At 45.4% G+C, this 17,045-nt stretch overlaps 1 protein-coding gene and 1 long non-coding RNA gene across 5 annotated transcripts; both read left to right on the top strand.

The window, feature by feature from the left end:
- The first annotated feature begins 244 nt into the window (after positions 1–244).
- LOC115178810 (A-kinase anchor protein 8-like) lies at positions 245–15,868 on the top strand. 4 transcript variants are annotated; one of them, XM_029740142.1, is made up of 13 exons: positions 245–393; positions 1,101–1,142; positions 1,557–1,767; positions 4,234–4,798; positions 5,484–5,607; positions 5,701–5,732; positions 5,821–5,851; positions 9,187–9,343; positions 11,072–11,213; positions 11,462–11,567; positions 12,828–12,958; positions 14,622–14,717; positions 14,830–15,868. In XM_029740142.1, exons 1-13 carry the CDS (start codon positions 369–371, stop codon positions 15,313–15,315), a joined length of 2,148 nt encoding a protein of 715 aa, XP_029596002.1. In that variant the 5' UTR covers positions 245–368; the 3' UTR covers positions 15,316–15,868. The 4 variants fall into 4 exon arrangements, with proteins under 4 accessions (XP_029596002.1, XP_029596003.1, XP_029596004.1 ...); XM_029740143.1 differs by having other exon boundaries at positions 1,098–1,142; positions 5,487–5,607; XM_029740144.1 differs by having other exon boundaries at positions 1,098–1,142; positions 9,187–9,304.
- LOC115178812 (uncharacterized) lies at positions 12,969–14,513 on the top strand. The gene is made up of 2 exons (XR_003872701.1): positions 12,969–14,008; positions 14,059–14,513. It is a non-coding gene; the product is annotated as an uncharacterized LOC115178812 (long non-coding RNA).
- Positions 15,869–17,045: the final 1,177 nt, after the last annotated feature.

Here is a 17,045-nt window from a genome sequence, read left to right as displayed (position 1 = left end):
TGTCCAGGCTTATAGCACACTACTAATTAATTTCTAATATTTTCTCAAAAGGAAAATCTATAAAATATGTTAAAGAAAATTATGATTATTCACAATAACTGATTAGAAACATTGTTTTACCGTCACTCGCTTTTGTTAACTGACAGACTGGATAACCAATTACAGTGTAGAGTTTTATGATCAGCCAATAGTAGTATGGGGAGTGGCGTTCTGCTTTCGGATGACCCAATGGGAGAAACGAGGAGGTGTCGTTTGGTGACCCTAGCTAAACGTATTCACCCACTGGTGTGTCCGTTGTTCTTGGTTTGCCTTGCTAACGGCTACATTAGCTAGCTTTATATATTTTTTTAACAATAACATATCAAATTATGGAAGGTCGTGGCTACAGTTCAGGTATGTATCAAAATATTTCAATGGGTTTATATTTTCACTAGGTTATTCATGTTCAAGATGTTATATTACTAACGTCAGCTAGCTAGCGAGCTAATTACTAGCTATTCAAGATGGCTAGCAAGCTAAAATAGTAACGTTATTTTGTATGTTACACATGGTCATTTTACAGAACCTGTAATGCATGTAATACGTAGCTAGCTGTGGCTATAAAGAAAGAACGCCACAGTCTTAGTGTGTAATCTCATTAAAATGGAGTCCGTCTGCCACGACTTGAACTCACAATGGCGTTAATAAAATGGCCGCCATATCCCGTTTTTCTACATTTCCCCTCCAGAGAATACGTTCCCCACAGCCTTTCAAGTTTATGTAACTAACGTTAACGTACTAACTAGCTATGATTGCCACCGTTAACGGTATAGCTAATGTTTTTTTTTACCAAACGGGTTGTGAATGTGCAATGTTGCCGACTAGTTAACTAACGTTAGTTAGCGAAGTTAGTTGGCTAGCTAACTACATGTTAGCTAGATGTTAGCGTACAGCTAAGGAAGCTGGCTAACTAGTTTCTTTGTTGTCAAACGTTCACCCCTGTGAATGCATTAGCTAGCGTGTGTACGTTATTCTGATATGCCACACTGCGTTATACAACCCGTTTTGGAGTGCTTGTAGATAACCCTTTAATTTGAAACCTCTCTTTAATCTGTTAGGAGGATACTCGAGTTGGGGAGGCGGTGGAGGGTCGGGGAGCCGAGGTAAGAGAGAGAGAACGTACTCAACCTGTTCACACCAGTCTAGAACATTACATATCTGAATTGCCCAAGAATATGTGCCAGCGATTTTAGTTGAATAAACAGTAACACGGTAATGGCTGGAGTGGAATTAGTGGAACGTATCAAACACATCGTTTCCAGGTGTGATGCCATTCCTTTCGCTCTGTTCCTGGACATTATGTGCCGTCCTCCCCTCAGCAGCCTCCTGTGTTTTAAACATGATTGTGTTGACCTATCATATTTACAAAATGCACTTAGCCAAAGGTGCCCATATCAAATGTATTGGAATTTAAACAAGGTAGCCTATGATTTTGGCTCATTTTGATTCAGGTAGTTATACCCCTGCCTGTAAACTGTGTAATCATCACCTTAAAACCATCTCTGCTCTCCCCCCAGGCTCAGACAACTATGACCCGTATGGAGGGGGCTACAAGGACTCCATGTCAGGGATGGGGGGCTATGGAGGGGGTCACAAGAGGGGTCTCTCTGGGAGCTCTCTGTTGTCGACGGGGACCAGTGCAGACGCTGTCATCGCTAAGATCAACCAACGCCTTGACATGCTGACCCAGCTGGAGGGAGGCATGAAGGGCGGGGGGCGCAGCGACAGGTAACACACACAGATCTCTAGCTGACCTGCACACACTTCTTTCTGGCTGGTAAAGGACAACATTTTTGTGGTCTTCGGTACATTTCCCCCCGGTTTGTTCTGGCAAACAGTATCGATTCTTCAGGAAAGTCTTTGTCATTCAACGAGAGATGACTGGTTTTCAAGCGCATTCTTTCATGCAGAAATACTGCTCAAGACATCTTAGATGTAAAATTGACTATGATCTCCTCTGCAAAAAAAGTAAACATTTGATATTCCATGAGTTATTAGATTAACTCTTGACTATTTTGATGGAGTGTTTACTGGCTACAGCGCCTCAAAATGGACAAACAATTGCTGTGTTTTTCTCATTTTTCAAGCAAAGGTCTTTTAAGGGAGTATGCGACCACACTCGTTCAGTTCGCCTATTATAGCTAGCACCAGCCGAACTGAAGCAAGCCAACACTTTAACACTCCCCCGGTTTCAACTCTCCACACACACAGCTCTGCACTCAAGATCAATCACACACCTTCACACAGTTGTGTAGTCTGCCTTTTCAACACTATACATATACACACTCTCAATCATGTGATCTGCACCTCTCCTGTGTTTTCCACACATCTGCAGCTAGCTGTTTTCCATATCAATCCCCCTTTCTCTTCACACCCCCATCACTCTCAATCACCTCACAATGCTGGCACACCCTCTCTCCCTGCTTTAATCACCTCACAATGCTGCTGCCACAGCCTCACTCTCCCTGCTTTAATCACCTCACGATGCTGCTGCCACAGCCTCTCTCTCTCCCTGCTTTAATCACCTCACGATGCTGCTGCCACAGCCTCTCTCTCTCTCCCTGCTTTAATCACCTCACGATGCTGCTGCCACAGCCTCTCTCTCTCTCCCTGCTTTAATCACCTCACGATGCTGCTGCCACAGCCTCTCTCTCTCTCCCTGCTTTAATCACCTCACGATGCTGCTGCCACAGCCTCTCTCTCTCTCCCTGCTTTAATCACCTCACGATGCTGCTGCCACAGCCTCTCTCTCTCTCCCTGCTTTAATCACCTCACGATGCTGCTGCCACAGCCTCTCTCTCTCCCTGCTTTAATCACCTCACAATGCTGCTGCCACAGCCTCTCCCTGTAATCACTACATACCACCCACATCTTTCCTGTCCCCGCCCTCCTTAGCTAGCCCCTCCCCCTGGACACGACTAGGATGTAACGGTAAGGGTAACAGGGTAAATATCCAGTGTATTTTCGGTTGGGGAAACATTTTGATTTAAAGGGTAAACTCATAAGGTTGATTTTGTAGAATTGGGAGCCATTTTTATTTTTCTAGGGATTTTCAAACCTCTAGGATACGTATTGCTTCAATTTGCTAAAACATAGACTACTTATCCTTAACATGCTATTGTTCCGATTCCAGTCGGTTAGTTTGGGTAACACAAGTAGGTTTAGTCTAAACCAGAAGCTGTAGTTAGAGGGTTTTAACTGTTGTTGAAGTAATGATAATAACTATCCAGATGAGCGTCTACCTGGCTCCTCCCACCCAGTATGTTGTCCTGGGTGTAGTTTGGTTTGTCTTCATTATACTGTCATGGTTATGGATTCCCATTCATATACCCAGGTAGATCCCTCACCACCACAGTCGCAGTTCCCAGACACAGGGAAGTCGGCAGCAGGTCGTTATAGTATACTGCCCCCCCCCCCCCTGTGTCATGGAGGTAGACGTGCAGCACCCACAGATCCCCCAAATGCACTGTCCTGTCTGGTCTATCTGACTCAGAACAGACAAATACACCAACATGTCCACCTCATCCTGACTCTCTGTGTCTGAGCGGGAGGTTGCTCCAGGGAGGGGGGAGAGAACGAGTGAAGGTGACGACAACCAAGGTCATATTTTGGCTGAGGCCCCACCCTGTAAATACACAAGGAACACCAATCAAATGCCCCCCCCCCCCCCCCCCCCCTGTATTGTGGTACAGTCTAATCACCCCCACATACAATTTGCCACATGGAACAGTCCTGTTTCTATAAGGCTGCTCTTGTCTGTCTGTCTCTCTGTGACCCATGAACCAACCCTGATATTCAGTACAGCTCCAGCTCTGTCCCCACCACCCCACACGGTGAGACACTCTACCTCATCTTGACTAGAAAGGGGGGTAAACCCCCCCCCCCTCCCCCACTACTTGGGTACCAACCACCCCCCTTTGAACTCAGAGAGAAGGGTGAGGTGGATGAGAAATGGGGAATGCTCAAATGTGTGTAAACCAAATGTTGACAGAGAAAAGCCTTCCTGCCGTGAATGCCTACCTCAAGACTCTGCAGCGTTGGGATTGGCAGAAACATTCTGCATCATTATGACATCACTAATGTGGCTCATCATCTTGGGGGGAAACATGTCAGAGAGAGGAGTAAAAGGAGGGGAAGAGAGATTCCCTCCCTCACTCTCTGCTCGTTCTACCACTCCCTCCCCCCTTTTCGCAGGTTTGACCAATACGAGTCCTTCGACTCGCGGGGCCCCTCCTCCCTCCCCTCCCGGGATCTCTACAGATCCGGTAGCTATGGTTACGGCGATGGCCGAGGGGACATGACCCAAAGAGCTTCAGGCTTCGGAGGAGGTGGTGGTCTAGGCTCAGGCTTTGACAGCTCCTCCTCCTACGGAGCTGCTAAGATGCAGAGGCAGAACATGAGAGACTCCTTCTCCAGTGGCCACGGAGGAGGAAGCTGGGCCGGAGCAGGCCAGCGCTCCCCGAGAAGGGGGGGAGGCCGCGGAGGGTTTGGAGGCCGCAGATCCGACCCCACTCCCATGGGTGGAGGAGGTGGTAGGATGGGTGGGAGAGGAGGAGGCCGGGGAGGTGGCGGTCACTCCCCCGGGGGTAGGGGCAAGCTCCCATCCCTCCTGGGCCACCGCATGCCCCCCCAGACCGGGGCCTTCCACCAGTCCGCTCAACAGGGCCGGGTCCCTGGGCACCAGGACTTCCCAGGGCGCCACTTTGGAGGGGGCCCCCAGGGAGGCCACCAGCGCGGGCGCAAGAGGCCCCTCAACCGAGTAAGTACCCTACCGTACTGCCCGCCAGTCTGCCAGCCCCACAGCAGGGCATGATGACCTACCAACCCCCCCCCACCCCTGTTCATCAACCCCCTAAACACTCCCCTACCCTGCCTACAGCGCCAAGGGACTGGGGAGGTGTGGATATAATTGACATGACAACCAACACATTGACAGCAACGCTCCCCCTCGCCCCCCCTCAAACTCATAGTTTGGTCATCATTCTATCGCCCCCAGTCCCTATTCAATATTGCCACAAATGCCTCTTTGATTGAACCGAACTGTCCCCCTCCCATTGAAAGGAAACTGCCCTGCTCCAAGAAATAGTGGCCCCTACCAACACCACCCAGCAGAGATCTGGACCAAACTCCATTATAATGTCCTTTCTCTGGGTTTTAATCTTATGGTTTTATTTTGCCTGTTTCTGCCCCTGATGGAGGCCTCATGGTAATAGTGGAGATGTGTAGGGGAGTCCACTGAAAGTTCCTTTTGAGAATCTATTGAAAAGTCTATTATAGCAATGGTGAAGGGATCCAAGTTAAAGATGGGGGGGGGGGGAGTTTTATTAGTCCACTGATAGTCCCAAAATGTTTTGCATGTCAGCAATCACGTTTTCAAGATATTTGACTTTGAAGAAGCAGAGTGTCACTGGCCACGTCACCAATGTGATGATGATGTCCCCCAGCAGCAGCAGCCTGGTGGTGGTCAGCGTGACGGTCAGAAGAAGAGAAAACAGACACTGACCGCAGCAGATGAACCAGAGTCCAAGATGAACAAGACAGAGAGCGCAGGTGGAGAGACCGCTGAAGGTACCCCACACACACACAGAAGACAATGTCGACACACACAAACTACCCCAATGCACTGTCTGACTTGACTGTCTTTCTGTCTCTCTCTGACAGAACCAGCAGAGAACAATGGTGAAGAAAATGAGGTGAGGACCCCAGCTGCTGTGACTTAACTAACACATCTGTGTGACCGTGTGTGTGGTTCAGTACTCATTTTGTTTCTCTCCTCTCCAGGCAACCAAAGCCCCGGCTGATGGAGAGAAAGGTAAGATGGATTCATCTCATCCTCTGTTATTAGACCTCCTATCCTCTTCATCACCAACTGGCCCCTGTTTTCCTCTTCATCACCAACTGGCCCCTGTTTTCCTCTTCATCACCAACTGGCCCCTGTTCTCCTCTTCATCACCAACTGGCCCCTGTTTTCCTCTTCATCACCAACTGGCCCCTGTTCTCCTCTTCATCACCAACTGGCCCCTGTTCTCCTCTTCACCACCAACTGGCCCCTGTTTTCCTCTTCATCACCAACTGGCCCCTGTTTTCCTCTTCTTCATCAACTGGCCCCTGTTCTCCTCTTCATCACCAACTGGCCCCTGTTCTCCTCTTCATCACCAACTGGCCCCTGTTCTCCTCTTCATCACCAACTGGCCCCTGTTTTCCTCTTCATCACCAACTGGCCCCTGTTTTCCTCTTCATCACCAACTGGCCCCTGTTTTCCTCTTCATCACCAACTGGCCCCTGTTTTCCTCTTCATCACCAACTGGCCCCTGTTTTCCTCTTCATCACCAACTGGCCCCTGTTCTCCTCTTCATCACCAACTGGCCCCTGTTTTCCTCTTCATCACCAACTGGCCCCTGTTTTCCTCCTCACAAAATGACTATCAATAGTTTCCATGAACTTGCCCAGTGATTTAAAGTAATGATAATTAGTGAACATTTAGAAAACATTGTAATGAGATGGGACAATAGCCTGCTACGGTGCGTTTCCATTCAACTGTGTTGCCATAGAAACAAACAACACATTCCCATCTAGTGTCTTGGAAGTGTTTCCATGATCCATTTAGTCTGTCTGCCCTCCCACCTATCTGTTTCATGTCTCAGGTAGTCTGTCTGCCCTCCCACCTATCTGTTTCATGTCTCAGGTAGTCTGTCTGCCCTCCCACCTATCTGTTTCATGTCTCAGGTGGGAGGGCAGACAGACTACCTATCTGTTTCATGTCTCAGGTAGTCTGTCTGCCCTCCCACCTATCTGTTTCATGTCTCAGGTAGCCTGTCTGCCCTCCCACCTATCTGTTTCATGTCTCAGGTAGCCTGTCTGCCCTCCCACCTATCTGTTTCATGTCTCAGGTAACCTGTCTGCCCTCCCACCTATCTGTTTCATGTCTCAGGTAGCCTGTCTGACCTCCCACCTATCTGTTTCATGTCTCAGGTAGCCTGTCTGCCCTCCCACCTATCTGTTTCATGTCTCAGGTAGCCTGTCTGCCCTCCCTCCTATATGTTTCATGTCTCAGGTAGCATGCGAAAGCCAGCATGGATAGAATGCAATAATTGACTAATGAGCCATATTCTAATAATTCTCATGTGCCAATGTGTCGCCATGGTGAAACTTGCAGTCCTGTAGATCTGAAATAATTGGATGGTGAAACAGGAAGACCAGAAGCCTCGTCCCTGATTGGCAACACTGATTAGAAGCACCTGCTGCTCATCGGTTGTTCCCTACAAATGCTGTTTTGAAGATTTTTTTTTTTTTTACCTACACACTGAAGGCTGCAAAAGCAGAAACGTCTGTGTACGCTATCCTTGATGCAGTGAAAATAATATAAATTGAAAAATGAAGTAAGCTTGATTTAACAAGCGTTTAGAATTAAATGTGGAGTCGAGCTTATAGTTACGTGATGACATCACATGCCCCGCATACCTTAACTCTTACATCTAGACGTTCCGCTAGCGGAACACCTGCTCCAATATCCAATGATGGGCGTGGCGCGAATTACAAATTCCTCAAAAATCCAAAAACTTCAATTTTTCAAACATATGACTATTTTACACCATTTTAAAGACAAGACTCTCCTTTATCAAACCACGCTGTCCGATTTCAAAAAGGCTTTACAGCGAAAGCAAAACATTCGATTATGTCAGCAGAGTACCCAGCCAGAAATAATCAGACACCCATTTGTCAAGCTAGCATATGTCACAAAAAACAAAACCACAGCTAAATGCAGCACTAACCTTTGATGATCTTCATCAGATGACACGCCGAGGACATTATGTTATACAATACATGCATGTTTTGTTCAATCAAATTCATATTTATATCAAAAACCAGCTTTTTACATTAGCATGTGACGTTCAGAACTAGCATTCCCACTGAACACTTCCGGTGAATTTACTAAATTACTCACGATAAACATCCACAAAAAACATAACAATTATTTTAAGAATTATAGATACAGAACTCCTTTATGCAATCGAGGTGTCCGATTTTAAAATAGCTTTTCGGTGAAAGCACATTTTGCAATATTCTGAGTAGATAGCTCGCCATCACGGGCTAGCTATTTTGACACCCACCAAGTTTGACCCTCACCAAACTCAGATTTACTATAAGAAAAATTGGATTATCTTTGCTGTTCTTCGTCAGAATGCACTCCCGGGACTTCTACTTCAATAACAAATGTTGGTTTGGTTCCAAATAATCCATAGTTATATCCAAATAGCGGCGTTTTGTTCGTGCGTTCAAGACACTAGGGGTTACGCGCCCGACGCGTTTCGTGACACAAAATTTCTAAATATTCCATTACTGTACTTCGAAGCATGTCAACCGCTGTTTAAAATCAATTTTTATGCGATTTTTCTCTTAAAAAAGCGATAATATTCCGACCGGGAGTCGTTGTTTTCGTTCAAAGACGAAATAATAAAAACATGGTGTCGCCTCGTGCACGCGCCTCCAGTCTCTGTTCTCTGATCGACCACTATCCAAATGCGCTACTGTTTTTCAGCCAGGGGCTCCAAAGGCATCATTCAGCGTTTTGCCGCCTTCTGAGAAGCTATGAGAGCCGTAGGAAGTGTCACGTTACAGCAGAGATCCTCAGTTTTCAATAAACAGAGTGTAGAAGGCCAAGAAATGGTCAAAGAGGGCACTTCCTGTTTTTTATCCGGCCGTGAAAATACTGCCCCCTAGCCATAACAGGTTAAAAAGTATACTTTGGAAAAGTTTAATTTGCTGCTATAAAGATATTGGACTAAAGAGAGATTGTTGAGCAGAGAACATTTCTCCTATAGCTGCCATTTCCGTATACATTTTTTTTGCGGTATTGCTTTTGTCAAATGGACCTGGGTCAATGCAAACCTACCTAGTCTCTCTTTCCTGCTCCGCCCATCTTTTATTGAAGCTGGGTGACGTTTCACTCTAGATGTAATTTTCAATCGACTGCCCCTCTCCTTGCTTCCCTCCCTTGCCCGCTTCCCTGTCACCACCACCTTCTTTCCATTCCAACACGAAAACCTCCTCTCCTTCTCCCTCGCTCTTTCCCAGTCTCCCCTCCTATCTTCGCCTCACCTCTCCATCTGTCTTCCGCTCCAACTATAACCTCTCTTCTCTCCCCAGTGGTGTCGATGCAGGAGGAGATCTCTCAGATGAAGAAGAAGCTCCAGACAGGGAAACAGACTCCTCCCCAGGACAAGGTCCCCAAAAACAGGAGGAAGAGGGGCGGCTTCCTGGAAAGGTCAGGGGTCACACTAACACCCAAAAGTCAAACCCAGAGGTCAGTTATTACAAAATACATCTCTTAATTTCTCTTCATCTAATTTTCTTCCTTTTCTGTCTCTCCTTTACATATCTTCTTCTCTTTCTCAGAGGTCAGAGTTATTATACGGAATCTTCTTTTCCTAAATACAGTGCCTTTGGAAAGGATTCATACCCCTTGACTTTTTCCACATTTTGTTACAAAGTGGGATTAAAATGGATTTTATTCTCTTTTTTGTCCGTTCAATACATGTTAGAATAACCTTTGTAAACTTGCTTGTTGATCATTGCTAGACAACCATTTTCAGGTCTTGCCATAGATTTGAAAGCAGATTTATGTCAAAACTGTGACTCAGGAACATTCAGTCTTCTTGGTAAGCAACTCCAGTGTATATATGGCCTTGTGTTTTAGGTTATTGTCCTGCTGAAAGGTGATTTCCTCTCCCAGTGTCTGTTGGAAGCAGACTGAACCAGGTTTCCCTCTAGGATTTTGCATGTGCTTAGCTCCTTTCAGTTTATTTTTATCCAGAAAAATTCCCCAGTCCTTAATACAAGCATACCCATAACATGATGCAGCCACCACTGCGCTTGAAAATATGGAGAGTGGTACTCTGTAATGTGTTTGATATGTCCCAAACAACCTTGTATTCAGGACAAAAAGTGAAATGCTTTGCCACAATTTCTGCAGTATTACTTTAGTGCCTTGTTGCAAACAGGATGCATGTTTTTGGAATATTTTAATTCTGTACAGGCTTCCTTTTCACTTTTTCAGTTAGGTTAATATTATGGAGTAACGTTTGTTGATCCATACTCAGTTTTCTCTTATTAAGCTCTGTGACTGTAAAAGTCACCATTGACTTCATGGTGTAATCCCTGAGCGGTTTCTTTACTCTCCAGAAACGGAGTTAGGAAAGACGCCTGTATCTTACTAGTGACAGGATGTATTGATACACCATCCAAAGTATATTTAAAAACTTCACCCTGTTCCAAGGGATATTCAGCGTATGCCTTTTTTAATCTACCAATCGGTGCCCTTTGAGGCATTGGAAAACCTCCCTAGTCTTTGTGGTTTAAATTTACTGCGCGATTGAGTGACCTAATAATTGATAATTGTACGTGTGCGGTACAGAGATGAGGTAGTCATTCAAAAATCATGTTCAACACTATTGTTGCACACTGAGTCCATGCAACTTATTATGTGACTTGTTAAACACATGTTTACTCCTGAATTTATTTAGGCTTGTCATAACAAAGGGTTGAATACTTATTGACCCAAGATATTTCAGCTTTCATTTTAAATACATTTGTAAAAGTTTCATGAAACATCATTCCACTATGACATTATGGGGCATTGTGTGCAGGCAAGTGACAATTAAAATAAAAAATGTCATCCGTTTTAAATTCAGGCTGTAACGCAACAAAATGTGGAACAAGTCAAGTGGTGAATACATTCTGAAGGCCCTGTATGTACTCGGTGAGGGCAGAATGACCTGTCTTCTTTCCTCTCTCTCTCCCCTCCCTCCCTGCTCTCTCCCTCCCTCTCTCTCTTCTCATTCCTTCTTTTCCTAAATATACTCGGTGAGGGCAGAATGACCGCCTGTAGTCTTTTCTCTGTGAATGGATGGGGGGGATAATGCATTACTCAACACTAACCACTTAGCTGTAGTTTCACTCACCACACCTTCCAACATATCTGCCTCTGGGCCGGCAGGCTTGTGGTCTGACTGTTGTTCTGTGTGGTCGACAGGGTGACGTTTGCGTGCTCGGTGTGTAAGTTCCGTTCATTCTACCACGAGGACATGGCAGCCCACCTGGAGAGCAAGTTCCACAAAGATCACTTCAAGTTCCTGTCCAGTCAGCTGTCCAAACCCACCACAGACTTCTTACAGGTAGACACACACACACACAATCAAAGGTGGACACACAGGCAGACACACTCAAAGGTGGACACACACAGGCAGACACAGGCAGACACAGGCAGACACAGGCAGACACATGCAGACGCATGCAGACGGACATACACACACTCAAAGGCATACATGCAGATGGGGACATTCACACGCACTCAATCTTCTGTAAGATTCCCATGTGTTTTGAGCGGAACCCCCCTCTTACTGTGTGTGTGTGTACATATCAGGAGTACCTGAACAACAAGTATAAGAAGACAGAGCAGAGGACCAGTCAGATGGAGAACCACTGTGCTGCTATCTGTCAAGTCTACAAGGAACAGGACCTCACCAGGCGTAAGGACAGCAGTGTGTTTATGTGGTGTCTACCAGGGTTTCCGTTAGTCGCTAATAGCAGGCTATTGCCCGCCCCCGCCGCCCAGGAGAAAACAAAGAATCCCATTGTGACAATGCATTTTAACTTTTTCATTGATGGGAATACCAGTGGATAAACTGCTGGTCAAGCTCAGACAGCTGTTTGTTGCTGCTGGAGTGAAACATGTCCGTTTAATAAGACGCAACAACAAACTACTTTGTAATGAGCTGGAGGCTGTATGAATCTTGAAAACATATGCTTCATTCTTTTGAAATATATTTTTCCTACATATTGAGGCATGTCTTACCTTGCTTCAAAGTAGCCAAAATCCAACCAAACGTGCAGACAGTTATTTGATAGACTTCCTATTGCCATTGAAACCAGTAGCCCGTTTCTCCTGTTCTATTGGTTTTCAAATCGACTTTCAAGTTTCAAGTTTGGAGAAGCAAATTTTCACCTTTAAAAATTCACATTTACAATAACACATTCCATGCATTCTCGCATTTGCAGACGAGTGTTTTATAGCGCTTACTGTTCCTAATGTGATGATTAGATAGACATCATTTAGCCTAATAGTAGGCCTTAGAGTAGACACAGGCTATATATCATACATTTGTTTTCTCCTTTCTTTACACAGGAAAATGTTAGCCTTTTCAGAAACACATTTCATGCAATTCTACCAGACTTTAGTTGACTGGAGACATTAGCAGAACCTTTTTTAATAGGACAACATTTACATGGTAGCCTACTCTGCTGACAAACAGATCAATAAAAAGCTCATTTGTAAGCTAATTAGGATATCATTTTGGCAATTAAAATGTACTTTCGGGGAACGCATCCCCCTAGCCTTATGGACACCCCGCCTATGTATTCTATCATCTTCAAATTGCATCTGAGTTACATGTTCGGTTAAGTGATAATTACCATCTAAATGTAATTATTATTATTATTTATTTCTGGAAACCGTGGGCGGACGACCTAATCAGGTAATGCAACCAATGCATATGGGTCTGGTACATTTCTTTAAATGTCCGGTAGATGAAAATGCTGCCGGTCAAATGTCCGGCGCTACGTTTTCCTAACGGAAACCCTGTTGTGTACGTACTGTGTGTGTGTGGTGTGTACATGCTGTATGTCTGTGTGCTACTCTTATGAGGAACAAGGTGGATTTGTAAAGGCTTTTTCTGTGTTTTCTTTTATGCTGGTCAAACTATTTCCCTGTGTCTCTCCCTCTGTATCAGAGTTGGGTATGGAACACTTCATGAAGAAGGTGGAGGCAGCCCACTGTGCAGCCTGTGACCTCTTCATCCCCATGCAGTTTTACGTCATACAGAAACACCTCAAGTCCCCCGACCACAACTTCAACCGCAAGGTCAGTACACTACACAGCTCAGTTTATATTGACTGTAGGGGCTGGATGATACCAGGTCACTACACAGCTCAGTTTATATTGACTGTAGGGCTGGATGATACCAGGTCACTACACAGCTCAGTTTATATTGACTGTAGGGCTGGATGATACCAGGTCACTACACAGCTCAGTTTATATTGACTGTAGGGCTGGATGATACCAGGTCACTACACAGCTCAGTTTATATTGACTGTAGGGGCTGGATGATACCAGGTCACTACACAGCTCAGTTTATATTGACTGTAGGGGCTGGATGATACCAGGTCACTACACAGCTCAGTTTATATTGACTGTAGGGCTGGATGATACCAGGTCACTACACAGCTCAGTTTATATTGACTGTAGGGCTGGATGATACCAGGTCACTACACAGCTCAGTTTATATTGACTGTAGGGGCTGGATGATACCAGGTCACTACACAGCTCAGTTTATATTGACTGTAGGGGATGGATGATACCAGGTCACTACACAGCTCAGTTTATATTGACTGTAGGGGCTGGATGATACCAGGTCACTACACAGCTCAGTTTATATTGACTGTAGGGGCTGGATGATACCAGGTCACTACACAGCTCAGTTTATATTGACTGTAGGGGCTGGATGATACCAGGTCACTACACAGCTCAGTTTATATTGACTGTAGGGGCTGGATGATACCAGGTCACTACACAGCTCAGTTTATATTGACTGTAGGGGCTGGATGATACCAGGTCACTACACAGCTCAGTTTATATTGACTGTAGGGGCTGGATGATACCAGGTCACTACACAGCTCAGTTTATATTGACTGTAGGGGCTGGATGATACCAGGTCACTACACAGCTCAGTTTATATTGACTGTAGGGGCTGGATGATACCAGGTCACTACACAGCTCAGTTTATATTGACTGTAGGGGCTGGATGATACCAGGTCACTACACAGCTCAGTTTATATTGACTGTAGGGGCTGGATGATACCAGGTCACTACACAGCTCAGTTTATATTGACTGTAGGGGCTGGATGATACCAGGTCACTACACAGCTCAGTTTATATTGACTGTAGGGGATGGATGATACCAGTATCGCGATACTCGTTACTATCATGGCAAAGAATGGAAAAAACACGATTTAACATCTTTAGGAACACAGCCCTAATGATGATAAGAAACATCATTATGTTGTCATCCAGAGTCACATTTATCTGCATCTTCCAAGCTACAGCACACTACTTTACATACAGCAGGTTTATCAAGGACCAAACAGTGATTGGTTAATCACCTAGTTGATCGGTCAACTGATTGGTTGATCATTAAAAGTAGAACGCTGCTCCAGCAGGTCATTATCGAGGATAAAACACCATTGTGGTCCTTTTTGGCAACTAGATGACAGGTGTTCTCCAGCTAACTAGACACCTCGGCTCATGTCTCAAAACGCATATGTCCATCCTCTCTGCAGTAGCATGCTCACAGTGGGTATTCAGGCCTACATAAACCCTGCTTGGTTGAGATTGGCAGGGAGCATGGATAGTTGGATACTGAAGATTTGGAGGAACAAGCAGTTTTTTTATTTAATTTTTTGCTATACCCTCCCTGACCTTTTCCCTACTGACCACTGTGTGACCTTTGCCTCCTGCGTGACCCTAGGGTATGATGGAGCAGTCTAAGAGGGCCAGTCTGTCAGTGGCTCGCAGCATCCTCAACCACAAAATCATCGGAAAGAAGCTGGAGAGTTACCTCAAGGTACATGCACACATGCCTATCTCTCACAGAACCCCCCCTTTAGAAACACTGACTCTCTGTGCCTCACGCACTCACTCTCTGACCCTGCCCTTCCCCTCTCTCCTCTCTGCAGGGTGAGAACCCCTTCCTCGGTAACCAGGACGACCAGGACCCAGAGGACTCAATGATTATGGAGGTGTCAGAGGCTGAGCTGACCAATGAGAGCCTGGCGGAGACCATCAAGGAAGAGGCGGGGCCAGAGACATCGCAGGCGGCCACTGGTGCTGATGGGGTAGAGGAGGAGAAGATGGAGGAGGGAGGGGTGGCGGTAGCAGATGGAGGGGAGGAGGAGGAGGCGGCGCAAGTAGAGAAACTAGCGGGAGGAGAGGGGGAGACGCAGGGTGAGGGGGAGACGCAGGGTGAGGCTGAGGGAGAGTTGGAGCAGGGAGGAGAGGAAGAGGAGGAAGGGTTTGAAGTTGGAGATGAGTTTGGAGAGGAGGATGAGGGAGTGGAAGGAGAGCTGGGAGAGGAAGAGGAGGATGAAGGAGTGGGAGGAGAGGATGAGGGTGTGGCGGTAGAGAAGAAAGATGAGGACGCTGACGTGGTCGTCATAGAGTGACCTTTACCCTCAATGACCCTTTGACCTCCCTCTGGACCAATTAATACAGCCCTCTCTCCCCTGTCCAGCCAATCCCACTTTACCCCTCCCACAAACAGCCAATCAGATTCATTTATACTTACTGTACATCCCACCCTCCTCCATTCAGAACCGAGACTCACTAATATACTTCTGATACGTCTGTTTTCATATACTTTCTCTTCTGTGTAAGTAGACTTTTTTTGTTGTGCCTTTGAATCTGTCGGGCTACGTTGGGATATTTTGACCATGTTTCAGTGGGTAGAGGACCGTGAACGTAGTGTTATTGATATGACACACCCCCTACCTGGTATTACTCCTGGACACGCTCCCTGTCTGTCATAGCTAGATTCCTAGGAAGTCCGAGCTGATTGGTTCGTCTCTTATCGACTCCTCCCAAACGTGCAAAACTTATTTGAAATGTATTTGTTGGTGTGTTTAGATTGAAAGACGGGGCAGGATTTAGTTTTACAGATGGTTGCTGTTGTCATCCATGTTCTTTTTTGGACAGATGAGAATAAATGTTTAAAATGTTTGTTGGTTTGGTTTCTTTGTTGAGCTGATTTCTGCTAGCCTGGTCTCAGATCTCTTTGTGCTCTTGACAATTCCATTGCTGTTGTCAAGACACATGACAACAAATTAGAGTCAGCATGATTGCGCAAACAGACTGGCTGATGATCTGGGTTTAGATTAGAATAAGGTCAAGGGTCAAATTCTTCATTTACACACATGGTTAAAAGGCTCAGGACAACCTTAACACTACACTGTAAACCCAATCATTCACATTGGGTGTGGCAGGATGGCTGCAGGCAGTGGTTAGAGCATTGGGCCAGTAACCCGGAAGGTTGCTGGATCGAATCCCCAAGCTGACAAGGTAAAAATCTGTCGTTCTGCACCTGAGCAAGGCAGTTAAATTTGAAAAAAAAATTTTTTTTGATTTGAGTTAACCCACTGTTCCCTGGGCGCCGAAGACGTCGATTTAAGGAAGCCCCCCACACCTCTCTGATTCTGATGGGTTGGGTTAAATGCGGAAGACATTCCAGTTGAATATGTTCAGTTGTATAACTGACTAGGTATCCCCCTTTCCCTAATCAAAGTAGTATGATGTTTAAAAGGGCGTTCGGCAGTTACTACATACATTTTTGGACTTCTAAATGAACCTGTACCATTAATACATGAAGAATACAACTTCTAAACGCCTCCATGAGCTTTTAGTTCAGTTGTCATTCCTTATCAGAACCCAAAATATAAGCTTGTTTTACTCCAATGTTTAACTATAATTTTGATATCATGGATGGTCAGTCCTTGCATCCATAGCTCTATGAATTTGAGTTTGTTATATTTCTGCAGTCCCATCCTTTGGCTTTTTACCGAAACAGGAGCAGGCTTTGTCATTTCTGCTACTTTAAGGTATTGTCTTAATGTAACACTGCATTCTGCATAATACACTGCATTCTGCATAATACAATCTTGTTGACCGTGACAACCATGAGTCAACTAAAAGGAACAAGTGGGCTGTATGCATCAAGTATAATATACTGAACAAAAATGAAATGCAACATGCAACGATTTAAGACTGAGGTACAGTTCATATAAGGAAATCAGTGAATTTAAATAAATCCATAGATTAGGGCCGAATGAATTTCACATGACTGGGAATACAGATATGCATCTGTTGGTCACAGATACCTTAAAAGAAAGGTAGGGGTGTA

The sequence above is a fragment of the Salmo trutta genome, chromosome 38, assembly GCF_901001165.1.
Source record: "Salmo trutta chromosome 38, fSalTru1.1, whole genome shotgun sequence".
In the NCBI taxonomy this organism is placed as follows: Eukaryota; Metazoa; Chordata; class Actinopteri; order Salmoniformes; family Salmonidae; genus Salmo; species Salmo trutta.
This window is presented reverse-complemented; position numbering and strand designations above follow the sequence as displayed.

What these genes read in the sequence shown, in the direction of transcription:
- LOC115178810 (XM_029740141.1), top strand. Translation starts at nt 369, where the DNA reads ATGGAAGGTCGTGGCTACAGTTCAG. An exon ending in ACAATGGTGAAGAAAATGAG is followed by an intron (nt 5,733 to 5,820) that starts GTGAGGACCCCA and finishes TCTCCTCTCCAG; the next exon opens with GCAACCAAAGCCCCGGCTGA. An exon ending in GGAACAGGACCTCACCAGGC is followed by an intron (nt 11,568 to 12,827) that starts GTAAGGACAGCA and finishes CCTCTGTATCAG; the next exon opens with AGTTGGGTATGGAACACTTC.